This window comes from Tauraco erythrolophus, chromosome 8 (assembly GCF_009769465.1).
Source record: "Tauraco erythrolophus isolate bTauEry1 chromosome 8, bTauEry1.pri, whole genome shotgun sequence".
Taxonomy (NCBI): Eukaryota; Metazoa; Chordata; class Aves; order Musophagiformes; family Musophagidae; genus Tauraco; species Tauraco erythrolophus.
The window spans coordinates 5,306,940-5,320,173 of NC_141472.1; the positions used below are offsets into that span (position 1 = coordinate 5,306,940).

Below are 13,234 nucleotides of genomic sequence, written 5' to 3' on the forward strand. Positions count from 1 at the left end.
CCAGCCCAGCAGCACCCAGACAAGGAGGGAAGAGGCGTCCACCTGTGCGTGCGTGAGAGCGATTCTCAGATTTTGACAAAATAGTGTCTTTTTAAATCAGAATGTGACTTTCCACTGGTTTTAGCTCGTAACTGCACCAGGCAACTCAATCAGCTTAGCCAGGCACTGTCTTTGCAAAGCTCCCTCTCTGTCCTGTTTCACTCAAGACACAACCCTTAGACCTTTTTGATGTTAATGTGGGATCTGGCTAACGGGCGATTTCAAACGGAGACAGTAAACCAGTCTCACTCCCATCCCATCCTATCCTCACCTCTGCTAATGACAGATGTTGAGGATGGGGAGGAGAGAAAATCCGCGTGGGCTGGTTTGTTTTCCTGAGTGATGCAATCAATGGCCAAGTCAAGACAGGACAAGGAAAAAAAAAAAAACAACTGTGGGGATGGAGTGAAGAATTCGGGTTTAGACTTAACCTCTCTTTGCTTTGAAAGAGAGACAGATCGGTCCCTTTTCAGATGGAGAGAGGAAAAAAGGGTCTGAGCTTTTTAGAAATTTCCCTGCACTATTTTCTGAATGAGACTTGAAGCTGCCAATATTCCTCCCACCAAAAAGGGCATCTTTTTAAGTGGATTTACCTTTTCAGCTCTACCCACCGCTGGTCCCCCTTCCCTTCAGATCTGTTGTGCCAGCAGGAGTAGACTTTTCATGAACTGCCCTTAGCAATGTCCTGGGAGCTCACATCAAGAGGCAAGCTGCACTGGAGTCTCTGTTTCCTACTTCCAAACACCTTCCCCTTCCTTTTCAACATTTCCCCCGCCGCAAAATGTAGCTGAGCTGTAGATTTTCAATTATTTTTATGCCTTTGCCCCATTTAAGCATTGCAGGACATTATACAGAACTGAGAACTGAATCTGCCTCTCAAAGTCACACCACACAGTGTAAGGCTCCCAGGCATTTTCCTGCAGTCAAAAAAAAAAAAAAAAAATCTCCTGACATTTCATATATAAAATCTGTTTATTGAAGCTGTTCTTCTGCCATGAGACTTTTTTTTTTTTTTTTCCCACAAGCTATATATTTGCCCTTGCTAGTGCTTCTCAAAAAAAAGAAACGTGTCAGGGCTTCTGGCTTATGCCAGCACTACAAGGTTTCTTGAGAGTGGGCCACTGCGTTTGCAAGGCTGGAGCTGGAAGCTGGTTTTCTGCACTGTTCCCAGAAAAGAATACAGCTTTGGGGTGAATTTGGGGAGAAAAGTCTTTCCCCACCTCCATTTAGCAATTGCATTCACAGTGGTTTCCATTAAAGCAAAAAGGAGGGCTCTGCTTACAGAGTCAGAGGAATGTCCTCATGTAAATTCATCCACCTGGGATAATCAGGAATAGCTGTTCCAGGTAGGGCAAAGCCTCGGGAGCAGCACTGAGGGGAACAAAAGACAAACTCCTTTTTCCTCGTGCTCTCCCGCTCATTATTATCTACAGAGAAATAATTCACATTCTTTGCAAGCCGAGTCTTGACTAAAGAAGTTCAGATCATTAGAAACCCAACAATTTTCTGCATAGTTCATGATAAAAGAAGTTCCAATGGGGCAGGAAGTTGGGAGCAGGGGGAAAAGGGATAGGATTTCTTCTGCTGCCTTTTCTGCTCCTGAGAGTTTCCTGAGACTTCTGGACTACTGATACCCAGCAAGAAAAAAGCTACAGCATGAAGAAAATGGAAGGGTCTCCCAGTGAGGCCAGAGGAGCCATGTGTGTCGAAGTGGGATGCTCTTGGATGCCGCTGGGAGGAGGTCAGAGATGCTGTGCAGAGGGAGAAGCAGTGCTGTGGAGCACAGGCTCAGATTTCAAGGTAGATTTCATTATATATACTTAAAACCAGAACATGCCTTAAAAAATTTCCAGTAAAGAGCCATCTCAAATAAAACTTGATCCGTTCCAGAAATGTTGTTTCAGCATTAGCCAAATGCTCAAGGTCACTGCGGCTTGCTTCTTTTTCACCCCCATAGTGGCATTTTGCCATCAGCATTTCCATGAAATGGCTTATTTTTGATGAATTCTCGTTTTCAGATGGCAAGGGAGGAGAAGCACTGGATGGTTTCCAAGCAGCTCCACTACAGATGCCAACATTTTCCCTAGGGCCTCTCTCACTCTGGGTTATTGATCACCGAGACAAGACCTCGCAGGGTCTGTCCCTAGATGGGATCGGGATGGCCATCCCTGTGCTGCCTCTGCAGCAGCTCCACTGCAGCACCCTCAGTTCAGAGCTTAGTGGAAATTCGGATCTGTCCCTGTCTGCCCACGCAAACAGGGTCCAAAAGACACCTCACCTTGCCCAGCCCATCAAAAGCATCCCTGCCACCTCCAGCTCTCTGATGTACCTTCAGCCCAAGCCTGGAGGATACTCTGGGTTTCTTATTTCATTGAATTTCCCTCTTCCACCCTTCCTGGTTTCAGGGCAGAAATAAGACTCAGTTTAGTGAGGACATGGAGAGGTTCTTTCCCATCCCACAGGATGATGTCTCAGGGAGCTGTGATTGCCTCTGGCACAGGGGCCAATGGGCACAAAGTGGTTGGGAAAAGTTGTGGGTTGGAAATCAAAAAAATCACCAGAAGAAATATCCTCTTTAAGAGGACCAGACAGAGCCATGGCTCAGCCAGTAGGTGAGAAGGATCCTTGAAGGGATTGGAGTTGGTGAGTCCCATGCCAGACTTCGGCCACACGAGCCGGCAGAGGACAAGTCAGCTCAGTGCTGGGATGAGGCTCCCACCTCATTCATGCTGCAATGCAGGCCGTTGGCAACGATGAGGCTCTTCCAACCCCAACTCATGTTTGAAGTCAGCCCAAAGTTTCTCTCTCCTAACATGTGCTCGGGCTGCCGTGCCAGCCAGCTGTCCCTACTGGGACACTGGCACATGGTCGTCTGCTGGGGCTGAAACCCTGGGGAAAATGAGGTTCTGGTGACACAAGAGCTAATGAATTATCTACAGTATGAGAGGTCTCCTGGTATTCTCCTTGTGTGCAATTATATAGAGATACATATTTATATTTTTTTTTAAAACAGAACATAGGTTGGGTATATACATACATACATACACACATACATGTATATATATAAAAGCATTCCCAGGACTCCTTTGCAAGTAGTTACAGATAAGGAACTTGAACATTGCCACGGTCTCAGCAGACACAAGCCCCCCTTTCTCCCTCCCGTCTTTCTGCGTCACTCCCTCTGTTATCTAGCTAAAAATAAAGGAGCGTTGGGCACCCAAGTCTCCCATGGGCAACCACAGGATAAACATCAAGCCTTGGCATTAGCAACCCATCAACAGGGGTGGGGAGCGGCAGCCTCAAGAGGCATCTGGGCTGCAGCCCTGCAGCAAGGCTGGTGTGGGGAAGAGGTGGGGGACGAGGATATGGGGGTGAGGACATTGCTCATGGACCTCAAGCCCTCTTCTGCCAGGCTGTCCCTCACCCAGGGTGAAGCCAATTTTTTTAGCTTAAAATGAGCCAGTACAAGCTTTGCTCAGCTCAGAGCATCCTCAGAGGTTACAAATCCTCAGGCCACAGCGATAAAACTCCAGCAGAGCTCACTTTGCCCAAACGAGCCTGTCCAGAGACCTCCTGACGGGTTTATGGCCCCCTCATACTCCGCTGCTCTCTCCAAACACATTGTCCCACCAGGACTCCCTCGCCGGCAATCACGCTTCAGTTTTCATCCATCACACCCCGGCAGTTGCCAGGGACACGGGGCAGTCAGGCTGGAAAGAAATGCTGATGCTGAGGTTTAATAAACGATTTTAACCCCCCCCCACCCCTGTTTTGCTCTAATTTATGAAAAGATGAAGATGGGTAGCACCTTAGGAGAGGCTGGGCTGAGTGAGAAGATGAGTGGCTTTGGTGTCAGAATTATAGAATCATGGAATGGTTTGAGTTGGAAGGGACCTCAAAGATCATCTAGTTCCAACCCCCCTGCCATGGGCAGGGACACCCTCCACTACACCAGGTTGCTCAGAAGCTGCAGGCAAAACTGGCAGGGGATGATTTTCCACCATCCTTCCCGTTTTCTCAGTCTGAGATGCTCCGGGACTGCTGGAAGCCTTAGAAGAAACACAGCAGGTCTCAGGGCTGGGCTGAGGTTTGTGGGGAGCCATCAACAGGGTCTCCCCACCTCTCTGGGACTACCAGATGCTACTCCTTGGCCACGCACGGGAGACAAAAGACCTGTGCAGTTTCACAGGGCAGGCTGAAGGCCATTTCTTCTGGTTGTCACTAGCCTGGTTGGACGTGGAACAACCGCGTTCACACTGCGAGAATGCTATATGGGTGGTGGGTTGTTATTTTTTGGGTTGTTTTTTTCTCCTCACAAGAGATTGCCTTCTTGGTACCAACAAGCTCCAACAGATCCCTCGTTGTAAGTAATCAGGTGGTTCCTAAGGCTGGCTGGGAAAGAGCGTGGTCCATCCTGGGAGGATGCAGTGGGCAAGAAAACATTGCAAAGCTGCAGCATTGCCATTCCCCCTCCTGCCTTGGGATGTTTTAAACAGGCAGCAGAAGCCAAAGGATGGGGAAGTTGCCAAAGAGTTGAAAGGGCCCCCTTGTTAGAGCGCGCAAGCAGCATGGGAGGGGGCTTTCCAAGAGCTATTTAAACATTAACCCGCACAACAATTGCCCTGTGTTCCTGTTTCCCATTGCCACGCTGGTCTTTCACCTCCGCGTGGGTGGATCTGCAGGGTCCGGAGCTGCCTCCAGCCCCGGAGACACGGCCTGTCCACCACTGGCACGGTGTCACGGTGGGGACAGGAGCCTCTGTGCCACCTCCCCTGCCTGCAGGACTTCATCACCATCCCTGTAGCTGCAGGGGAGCCCACGGGTATGGGACTGGGAGTTTAAAACAGGTTATTAACTTTCCTCTTGCAGCCATAACTTGGAGGATACGGCTGGAGGGTTTCAGAGAGCCACAGCTCATAAAATAAAGTCATCGTGGCATGGAGCTGCCAGATGCCAAACCGAGGCACCCAGCCCTGATGTAGCTCTTCTGGTCACAGCGTGAGCAGGAGTACCCACACCTGGAGCAATCTCCACCCACCCAATTCAACCCCCTTCCTCACCATGTAAGGGACAATCCCGCAGGTTTAGCATCTTTAGTGTGAGCATCTGAGTGTCACACCACCACCACCACCACCAGTTTCTTTTTTTTGCCTTGAGAGTAAGAAAATTGCTGGCAACCTTCTTTTACACCCATGTACAAGAAGCCTGGAGGCATCTAAAGTGATACGATATGATGACCAGGGTTAGGAAGGAGCTGGTGGCAGAAGCTGGAAAACCGTGTTGAGATTCAGCTTTGGGTCCTGCTCCCTTTCTGGCAGCGAAATACAGACTTGAAACCGATGCCAGGCAGGATCAGAACACGAAAACCCTGGGGTATTTACAGGCTTCATAACTCACCTTCCACCAGTATTTTAATGCCGTTGCTGGAGAGTTGCTCTTTTTTGTGAGCTTTCCTCCCTTAAATCTCACTCAAATATCTGAGGGAAGCAAACACAAGCTGAGCTGAAAGAAACAGAATGGTTTATTAGAGCAAATAGTCCCAGGCTGGGCTCTCCATATTCCCTAGTCACAACGAACTATCCTCAATAAGAACACGCTTGTTGCTGAAATATCTCAATTTTGCTCTACTAGGCAAGCACTACCTTTTTTTTTTTTGCATGATATATGTGTGAAGTGCCCGGCATCCTGCAGACCTGCCCCACAGCAGCGGCCTTTTGCTGCTCAGACAAAAAGTACATGTGATTTGGGGTAATTCATGTCCAAGAAGCTCTAGGATGGAGCTGAAAGAATGAAAACGAGGCAAACAGGGTCTGAGTTTGAATCAGCAGGGGATTTTTTTTTTTTTCTTCTTGTGATGGTTTATAAGTCCATCTTAAAGAGATGGCCATCCTCACCCCACCCAAACTTTGCCCAGAAGTACCTCGTGCTGCGCAAAGAAATAGCTCCCTTTGCATTACACCCCACGTCAAGGATTCAGCACCCTACGAATCACATTAACCAAGATGATCCTTTTAAAGACACTTGCTTGGGAGGCAAATCCCATTTGGAATAAAGCAGAGGGATTTAGCTTAACAAGGCAAACCGGGGAAAGAGAGGGAGAAGGACCTGTGTAGCTGAGGCTCCAAGAGGCAAGGCAGAGGGAGAACCTGCAGAAGAGGGGCTGCGGAGCTCTTGGGGTTATGTGCATGAGAATGTGGGCACGTGGAGCACCCTTATCCATGGGAACAAGTGGAGATGGCTCAGCAGCCCTCCCTTGGTGGCCTTTGGAGGGGGTATGTCAGGGACCTGCAAAAAGGTAGCTCATCTCTGCTTATTTCTGTCCCCATCTCATCTCCTGCTGCTCCTAGCTGGACCCCAGCCCTGGTCCATCCGCTTCTTGCCTTTTCTGCCATTTGAAAGGTTGCAGGTCCTTCTCATGCGCTCCTAGCCCAGGTTTGTGGAGATCTGATGCAGCTGACAGCCCCACTGCTCTTCCTCCCAGCTGGTCCCACGCAGGGGCAGCATCCTTGGCCACTGCTTGGTGGCCTGGGCTCCACGTGCCATGAGGGTCCCCAAACATCGGGCCGAGGAGCACAGCTCCAGCATCGCTCCCCGTTTCCCCGAACTGCCTGCTGAGGAAGATGGTTTGGCAGCATAAATCACAGTCAGCGTGCTGCTTCAGGCCACTGCAAGGTCAGCAAGCTCCTTGTGCAACGTTTTCATGACAACTGGCCTAAACACGCAAAAAGCCCTGCTGACAAAAGCACTCTCTGGCGAGAAGGAGAGGCTGCGTGGCTTGAAAGAGGATGTCAGTCCTCGCAGCTCCAGGCACGAGGAGCTTTGCTTGCAAGAAGACACAGCCCCTCCCGCCCCTTCCCGCAAACCGGTGGCTTCGGCAGGAAAATAAATGGAGACATGCCTCCCGCTCACGGGACTGGGGGGTAGATCCAGTTGCACAGTTGCACACACACAGAGCCACAGCCTCCAAAAACCCACAGCCCAAACCCTTCTCAGGCTGTTTCTCTTCCTCCGTTGCAAGGCCAGGGATGGTTCCCCCCACTAAACCAGGAGGAAAGCCCCCCAACTCCATGTGGGACACAGCAGGTCATGCTGGGTGCCCAAGGGACCCAAGTCCGGGCTCCCTGGGGCACAGCTAAGCTCGTACAGGGACATCCCACCAGTGTCCACGACTCCATGCCAGCAGGAAAACCCCTCGTCAGGTGGGATTGGTGAGGACGGGTCCCTTCAAGCTAAGAAGGGTGCAGGCACCGCAGCATCCGCTCCCGGGCTTTCAGATCCATGCCTCACAGGCTGGGAGAAATATGACGTCCTGTATACTGCCTGGAAAACGAGGCCGGAGGCTCAAAGGGAAGCGATGGTCAGAAGCATCTTCAGGAGCACTGGAGCAGACCACGCTGCCCACCGCACCGCCTGCACATGGAGAGACAGGAACGGGTCGGCGATGCTCCATGCAGGGAAGGAGCACGTGGAGAACCGCACCTTGCAGAGGCTCTCCGCAGGGTCACCAGGTAGCTGAGCACTCCGCAACTCGATCCTTGAATGCCACAGATCACCACCCAACTCCACTCCAAGTGATTTCTGGGCAAGCACCAACAGCCTTGATGGGAGCTCAGTAACTGCCATCACCAGATAAGCCTTTGGCTTCATTTCAAGGTCCTGCAACCCTTTTAGAGCCCGACGGCCCCAATCCTGCAAAGCAGACAGCACGTCCTCACCCACGGGCGCTCCTCACCCAGGAGCAGAAGGAGCCTCCAGCTCTGCAGCACCCCGTTCTCAGCTGCCCGCCTGGTGCTTTAACCCTGGCAGACCTGGCTCTCTGCCACCGCTCAACTGAGGCCACGCGTCAGGAAAAAAAAAAAAAAAAGCCACACTGAGCACAACCAAAACTTGCCTCGCTCCCTCCTCCATGCGCTCCCTCCTCCACGCGCCGTGCGGCTGCCTCCTTCGCCGAGATTTAAAATAAAAAGAGGCGAGGGAAGAAAATACCCACACCAACCAGCACCGTCCCCTTTCGTGGAGGGCAGCAGAGGCGCCAAGGAATTAAGTGACCTGCAAAAGGGCTGGGATTTCATTCACTGCAAAATTATCAGTGTTGCCCGCATCATCCGACAGACCCGTCTGGGTACAGTGTGATCCCGAGCAGGTCACTTCTCCCTCCCTGTGCCCACATCTCCTCTCCCTGGGGAGGCAGAAGCAACCTCCTTCCTAACATGCAAAGAGAACCAACTGTAAAATGCAGCATCGGTATTGAGAAATAAGCAAGAACACCACTTTTTTTTTTTTTATCAGGCCCTTTCATTGTATAAATAATTTATTTCAGTTCACAGCATTATGTCTGCATCTTTTAAAAAAAAGAAAAAGACAGGAGAGACAGAGACTGATGGACAATGGCAAGGGTAGGACATGGGCAGCAGGGTATCCAACACCGATGGGAACACTGCAAAGGTACCTGGGGGAATGAGACCAGTACCTCATGACAGCTGCTAAAAACAAACAAACAAAAAGTCATTCAAACAGATTTAGAGAAGATGCACAACCTTGCAAAAAGCCCAGCTTGTTTTCAGAGCAACAACCCAGAACCCTTAACCGCTGTTCTGCTGAGGCACCTCTTCTTCTAGTAGGCGACGCACATCTTCATACAGGAAAAATAAGCGTACGGTTGTGAAACGGTACAGAAATACCACGGAAGCCACGAGCTACTCATTGGAAAAGTCTTTTTAATTATTGCAGAAAGCAGAGCTGGCAGGAACAGCACCACCACCAGCGTTTGCCAAACCAAGACCTCCCCTACGCCTCGACAGCGAGGAGGCAAAACCCACGACCGATATCCTGCACGTGCCATTTTTCAAACCTGGTCGCTTTTGAGCTGGCGGGGGAAACGTCGCTTTGTATTTTCACCTCTAAAATGGGTCGCTTTCCAAAAAAAGGGTTAATGCACGTGGCTTCTGTGGCATCAAAAATAATTTTTTTTTTCTCTCTCCTCTCTCTCGACAGCAAGTACCAAAGTGTTGGAGGTGAAGACAAAGCAAAGCAAACCCAAGGAAGCGGGAACAGAGCCACCCGAACTGATGGGACCAGCCCACTCACTCGGCACACAAGTCGAGACTCGTGTTGGGAACTCAGATCCTGCAAGAAGAGAAACACTACTTGGCTGCAACGTTTGTTTCCTAACAAGAAAAAACCAAAACAAACAACAAAACCAACAAAACAAGCTATTTGGAAGGTGCCACGCTCATCACTGCAAGGGGAGAATCAACTCCCTGACAGCCGAAGGGCATTTTTCTTTTGTCTGCTTGGTGGTTTCTCCTTGGCTGCTCTGCGAAGGGGTTTGCAAATGGGAAGGCTGGTGTAAAATCACCAGAAAATCCTGCCAGACCGCGTGGCTCAAAATCCAGGATATTTGCCCCCCGAGGGCTGCCCGCTTCTGCTCCGTGAGCAGCGTGGAAAGCCGGGACCCTGGTTTTCTCCTCCGGAGAGATGGGTCCCAGCCCAAAACGCAGCCAGCAAATGGCTTTTGGTTCCCAGTCCCATCCAGGTACCAAACCATCCACCTGCAGAAGGACACGGCGGGGCCTGACCCTGCCCAGGGTGCTCAGCAGGCAGAGGAGGCCCACACGGCTACTGCCGGCGGCGAGGGGCAACCTGCTTTGAATGGGGTTTAAATCTCCGTAAAAAACTAACGCCCTCCCTACGCCCACCCCCCTCCCCACGGCTATTTACACCCTGCCATTTTCCCGGCGCTGCCGAGTCCCTTTCTGGCCATCTCCACGGGCAGTGCCAGCAGCCGTCCATCCATCCTGCCCTGCCGTGACCCCCTCCCCCACCAAAAAAACCCACGTTTAGCAAGCGCTGCCCTGACCTCCTGCACCAACTGCATAGCAGCACGATGACCGGTACCATGAAGCTTGTGGGGTTTTTTTTTTCGGTTTGGGTTTGTTTTTTTGGGTTTTTTTTGGTGGGCTCGTTGTTTGTCTTTTTGTTGTGTGGTTTTGGGTTTTTTTTTAATAACCCCTAGTGCTCCCCTGGAGCAAATTAGCACCTTGGAGCATGCCTCTGCCTGGGCACAATAAAGACCTGCTCAGGGATTTGCTTCAGGAGATGGCACAATCAAGCTCCTGGACAACCCCCCCCAACACTTCCAGCAGCGTGCACCCAAAAAACCCTTGCCTTTTTTTTTGCCTTTTTTTTTTTTTTTTTTTAAAGCAAACAGCTTAAAGCTCAGCACCAGTCAGCAGCTGCTAAGCACCCCCGGCGCCGCAGCCTCACACCCCCCCCCGTCCTTGCTCTGCACCCATCCGCGCCTTAGAACACCAGCTGGGGTGAGGGTGTCCCCTTACCCATCACCCACATCCCTCACCAGACATTTTGTGCAGGTCCAAACCCCACCCCCCCTCCCGCTCTGGACACCCCTTCCCACCGACGGGATGGATGCGGGCGGGCACTGGGGCGCAGCTGGAAGCCCCCGCACCGCTGACCTTGCCGAGCCCGGGCGCTGCCTTCACCCCCCCACACCCCTCCCAAGCATTCCTACCCCCCACCCCCCTCCCCAAAACGCACACGTTAAAGATCCAGACTGGATTTCTCTCCAATGCACTTCAACAGGGTCCTGCCCTGTTCGCCCGTGGCACACAAAAGCTCAGTGGTCCCGAAGGACGGAGGCGGGGGGGGGGTCTCGCCCCGTTAGCACGTCTCCAGCCCGGCCCAGGGGGTCCGGATCCGGCCCTTGGGCGCACCGGGGTCCACGGAAAGGGGCGGTGGGAGAAGGGAGATCCTGGCTCTCGCCGGCAGCCGGGATCTGGGCTTGGCTGGCAGGAGCGGCTTTGTTATCACTATTGTCTTTTCATTTGGAAATAAAGGGAGGGGGGGAAAGAAAAAAAAAAAAGGAAAAAAAAAAACATAATAACAATTAAACCAAAAAGAATCGCTTTGGTTCTCTCTCCCCCTCGGTTCCTTTGTCTGCTTCCCCATCCCTCCCCGCATCTGCGGGGCTTCTACCGCTTCTTCTTCTGCTTGAGGGACTTCCTGCGCTTCAGGATCATCTCGTAGAGCTTGTCCATGCCCTCCGTGAGCCCCTCGCCGATGATGGCGCAGGCCGGCTGGATGTGGTAGGTGGTGGAAGGGGTCAGCTCGTGGAGCGCCAGCTGCTTCTCGATCTCGGCCACCGGCAGGGACTTGGGCAGGTCCTGCTTGTTGGCGATGACCAGCAGCGGGGTGCCTTGGTTCTCGGCGAACTTGGTCACCTTGTGCAGCTCCGTTTTGGCCTCCTCCAGCCGGTCCACGTCCACTGAGTCCACCACGTAGATGATGCCATCGGTGCAGCGGCTGTAGGACTTCCAGAGCGGGCGCAGCTTCTCCTGACCCCCCACGTCCCAAAAGTGGCAGCTGATGCCCTTGGCCGTCCCGTTGCTCAGCCGGATCTTCTCCGTGTTGAACCCGATGGTGGGCACGGTGTTGACGAACTCATTGAACTTCAACCGGTAGAGCACTGTGGTCTTCCCCGCCGAGTCCAGGCCCAGCATGACGATGTGCAGGGACTGGAAGGCGGAGATGTTGGACGAGATGTTCCCCATGGCCACGGCTCACAGCCCCGCGCCCATCCCCGCGCCGCCGCCGGCCCGCAGGGGCACGGCTCGGGGTGAGCTGCGCGGAGCTGCGCGGAACGGGCGCGCAGCGCAACTCCACGCGGCGGCAGCGCTCCGGGACTGGCGGCCGCCGCCCCGCCCGGGAGGAGGGGCCGCGCCGCCGCCTTCCGCCCGCTCCGCCCCCGCGCCGCCACCTGCCCGTCCCTTCTCCATCCCGGAGCGGCGCGGGGACCCTTTATTGCTGCGCCCCGTTGCGCGGGGACGGCCTCGGCTCGTCCCCCTGGCAGCAAGTTCCCCCGCCTGTGCTTTAAAGCTTAGTTATCCCTGTGCTTCTCGTCGTCACCGACCACAGAAATCAGCCAAAAAATAGAAAAAAGGCTAAAAATAGTACCGAGCCAAGGCGTTGTTCATTGCACGTGAGGGACAAGGAGGGAGCTGCTGGTGCACCGGGGCTAAGCCCCGGTGAGGGTGTGGCAAAGCGGGTCAGGCACAGCAAGGCAGGCTCGAGCCGAGCCCAGAAAGCGGGAGAGCGATGCTCTGCGCCTGGAAAGGCAGAGCCTGCACTGGTGCTGCAGCCTCTGGAATGATCGTGGCCCAGCGCCGTGCTGGGACGTGGAGCATCTGCGTCACCCAGGAGGCTGTCGCAGGGTTCCAAAGCGGAGAGATGCCGGGAGGGTAAGACCTCACCTGCGCTGAATCCAGGACGGGGGCAGAACTAACATTCATCGCTGCTGTTAATGCTTTTTGCACCTCATACTTCATGAAGGTTGTGAATGCCCTCAACTCATAGAATCATAGGATTATAAAATGGTTTGAGTTGGAAGGGACCTCAAAGATCATCTAGTTCCAACCCCCCTGCCATGGGCAGGGACACCCTCCACTACACCAGGTTGCTCAAAGCCTCATCCAACCTGGCCTTGAACACTTCCAGGGATGGGGCAGCCACAACTTCTCTGGGCAATCTGTGCCGGTGCCTCACCACCCTCATTGTAAACAATGTCTTCCTTCTGTCTAATGGAAATCTCCCCTCTTTCAGTTTAAAGCCGTTGCCCCTTGTCCTGTCACTACACACCCTTGTAAAAAGCCCCTCTCCAGCTTTCTTGCAGGCCCCTTTAGGTACTGGAAAGCTGCTATATGATCATGTCCAAGCCCCTGCTGTTTCTGTGGTCAGCCACCCCCCAGGGCCCAGCACAGCTCAGTGTCCCCAGCCATGTCACTGCTGGCCCAGCTACTCCTCCTTGAAGTCCCTTCCAGGCCAGCACAGGGACAGGGAAGCCACCTCCGCTGCATTCTCTGGGGAAGGCCTGCCCTGCCCTTTGCCGTTGCATTTATTTCTGATACCGCTCCTGAGCCAAAAAGCAGCAGCAGGGTTGTTCCTACAGTATCACCCATCCCTTCTTTTACAGCATTTGTGAAATAAATATCAACTGTATCTGACAGCTTAACTAGAAAGCCCCGGAGAAAGAAATGTACTGCAGAAGACAGATACTGCTTTTAATTTAAGATCCTTTCACCACGCAGCGTGCAGTGAGGATTGTCAGGCTGGAGTGGGATCATCGCTCATCTTCGTACTTCATCCCAAGGATGTGTGTTGCGGCTTTGCGCGGAGATAA

General features: G+C 52.8%; 1 protein-coding gene across 1 annotated transcript; it reads right to left on the reverse strand.

Moving 5' to 3' along the window:
- Nucleotides 1–10,987: 10,987 nt before the first annotated feature.
- ARL4C (ARF like GTPase 4C) lies at nt 10,988–11,609 on the reverse strand. Its single transcript, XM_086615661.1, has one exon. It carries the CDS (start codon nt 11,607–11,609, stop codon nt 11,031–11,033), a length of 579 nt encoding a protein of 192 aa, XP_086471787.1. The 3' UTR covers nt 10,988–11,030.
- Nucleotides 11,610–13,234: the final 1,625 nt, after the last annotated feature.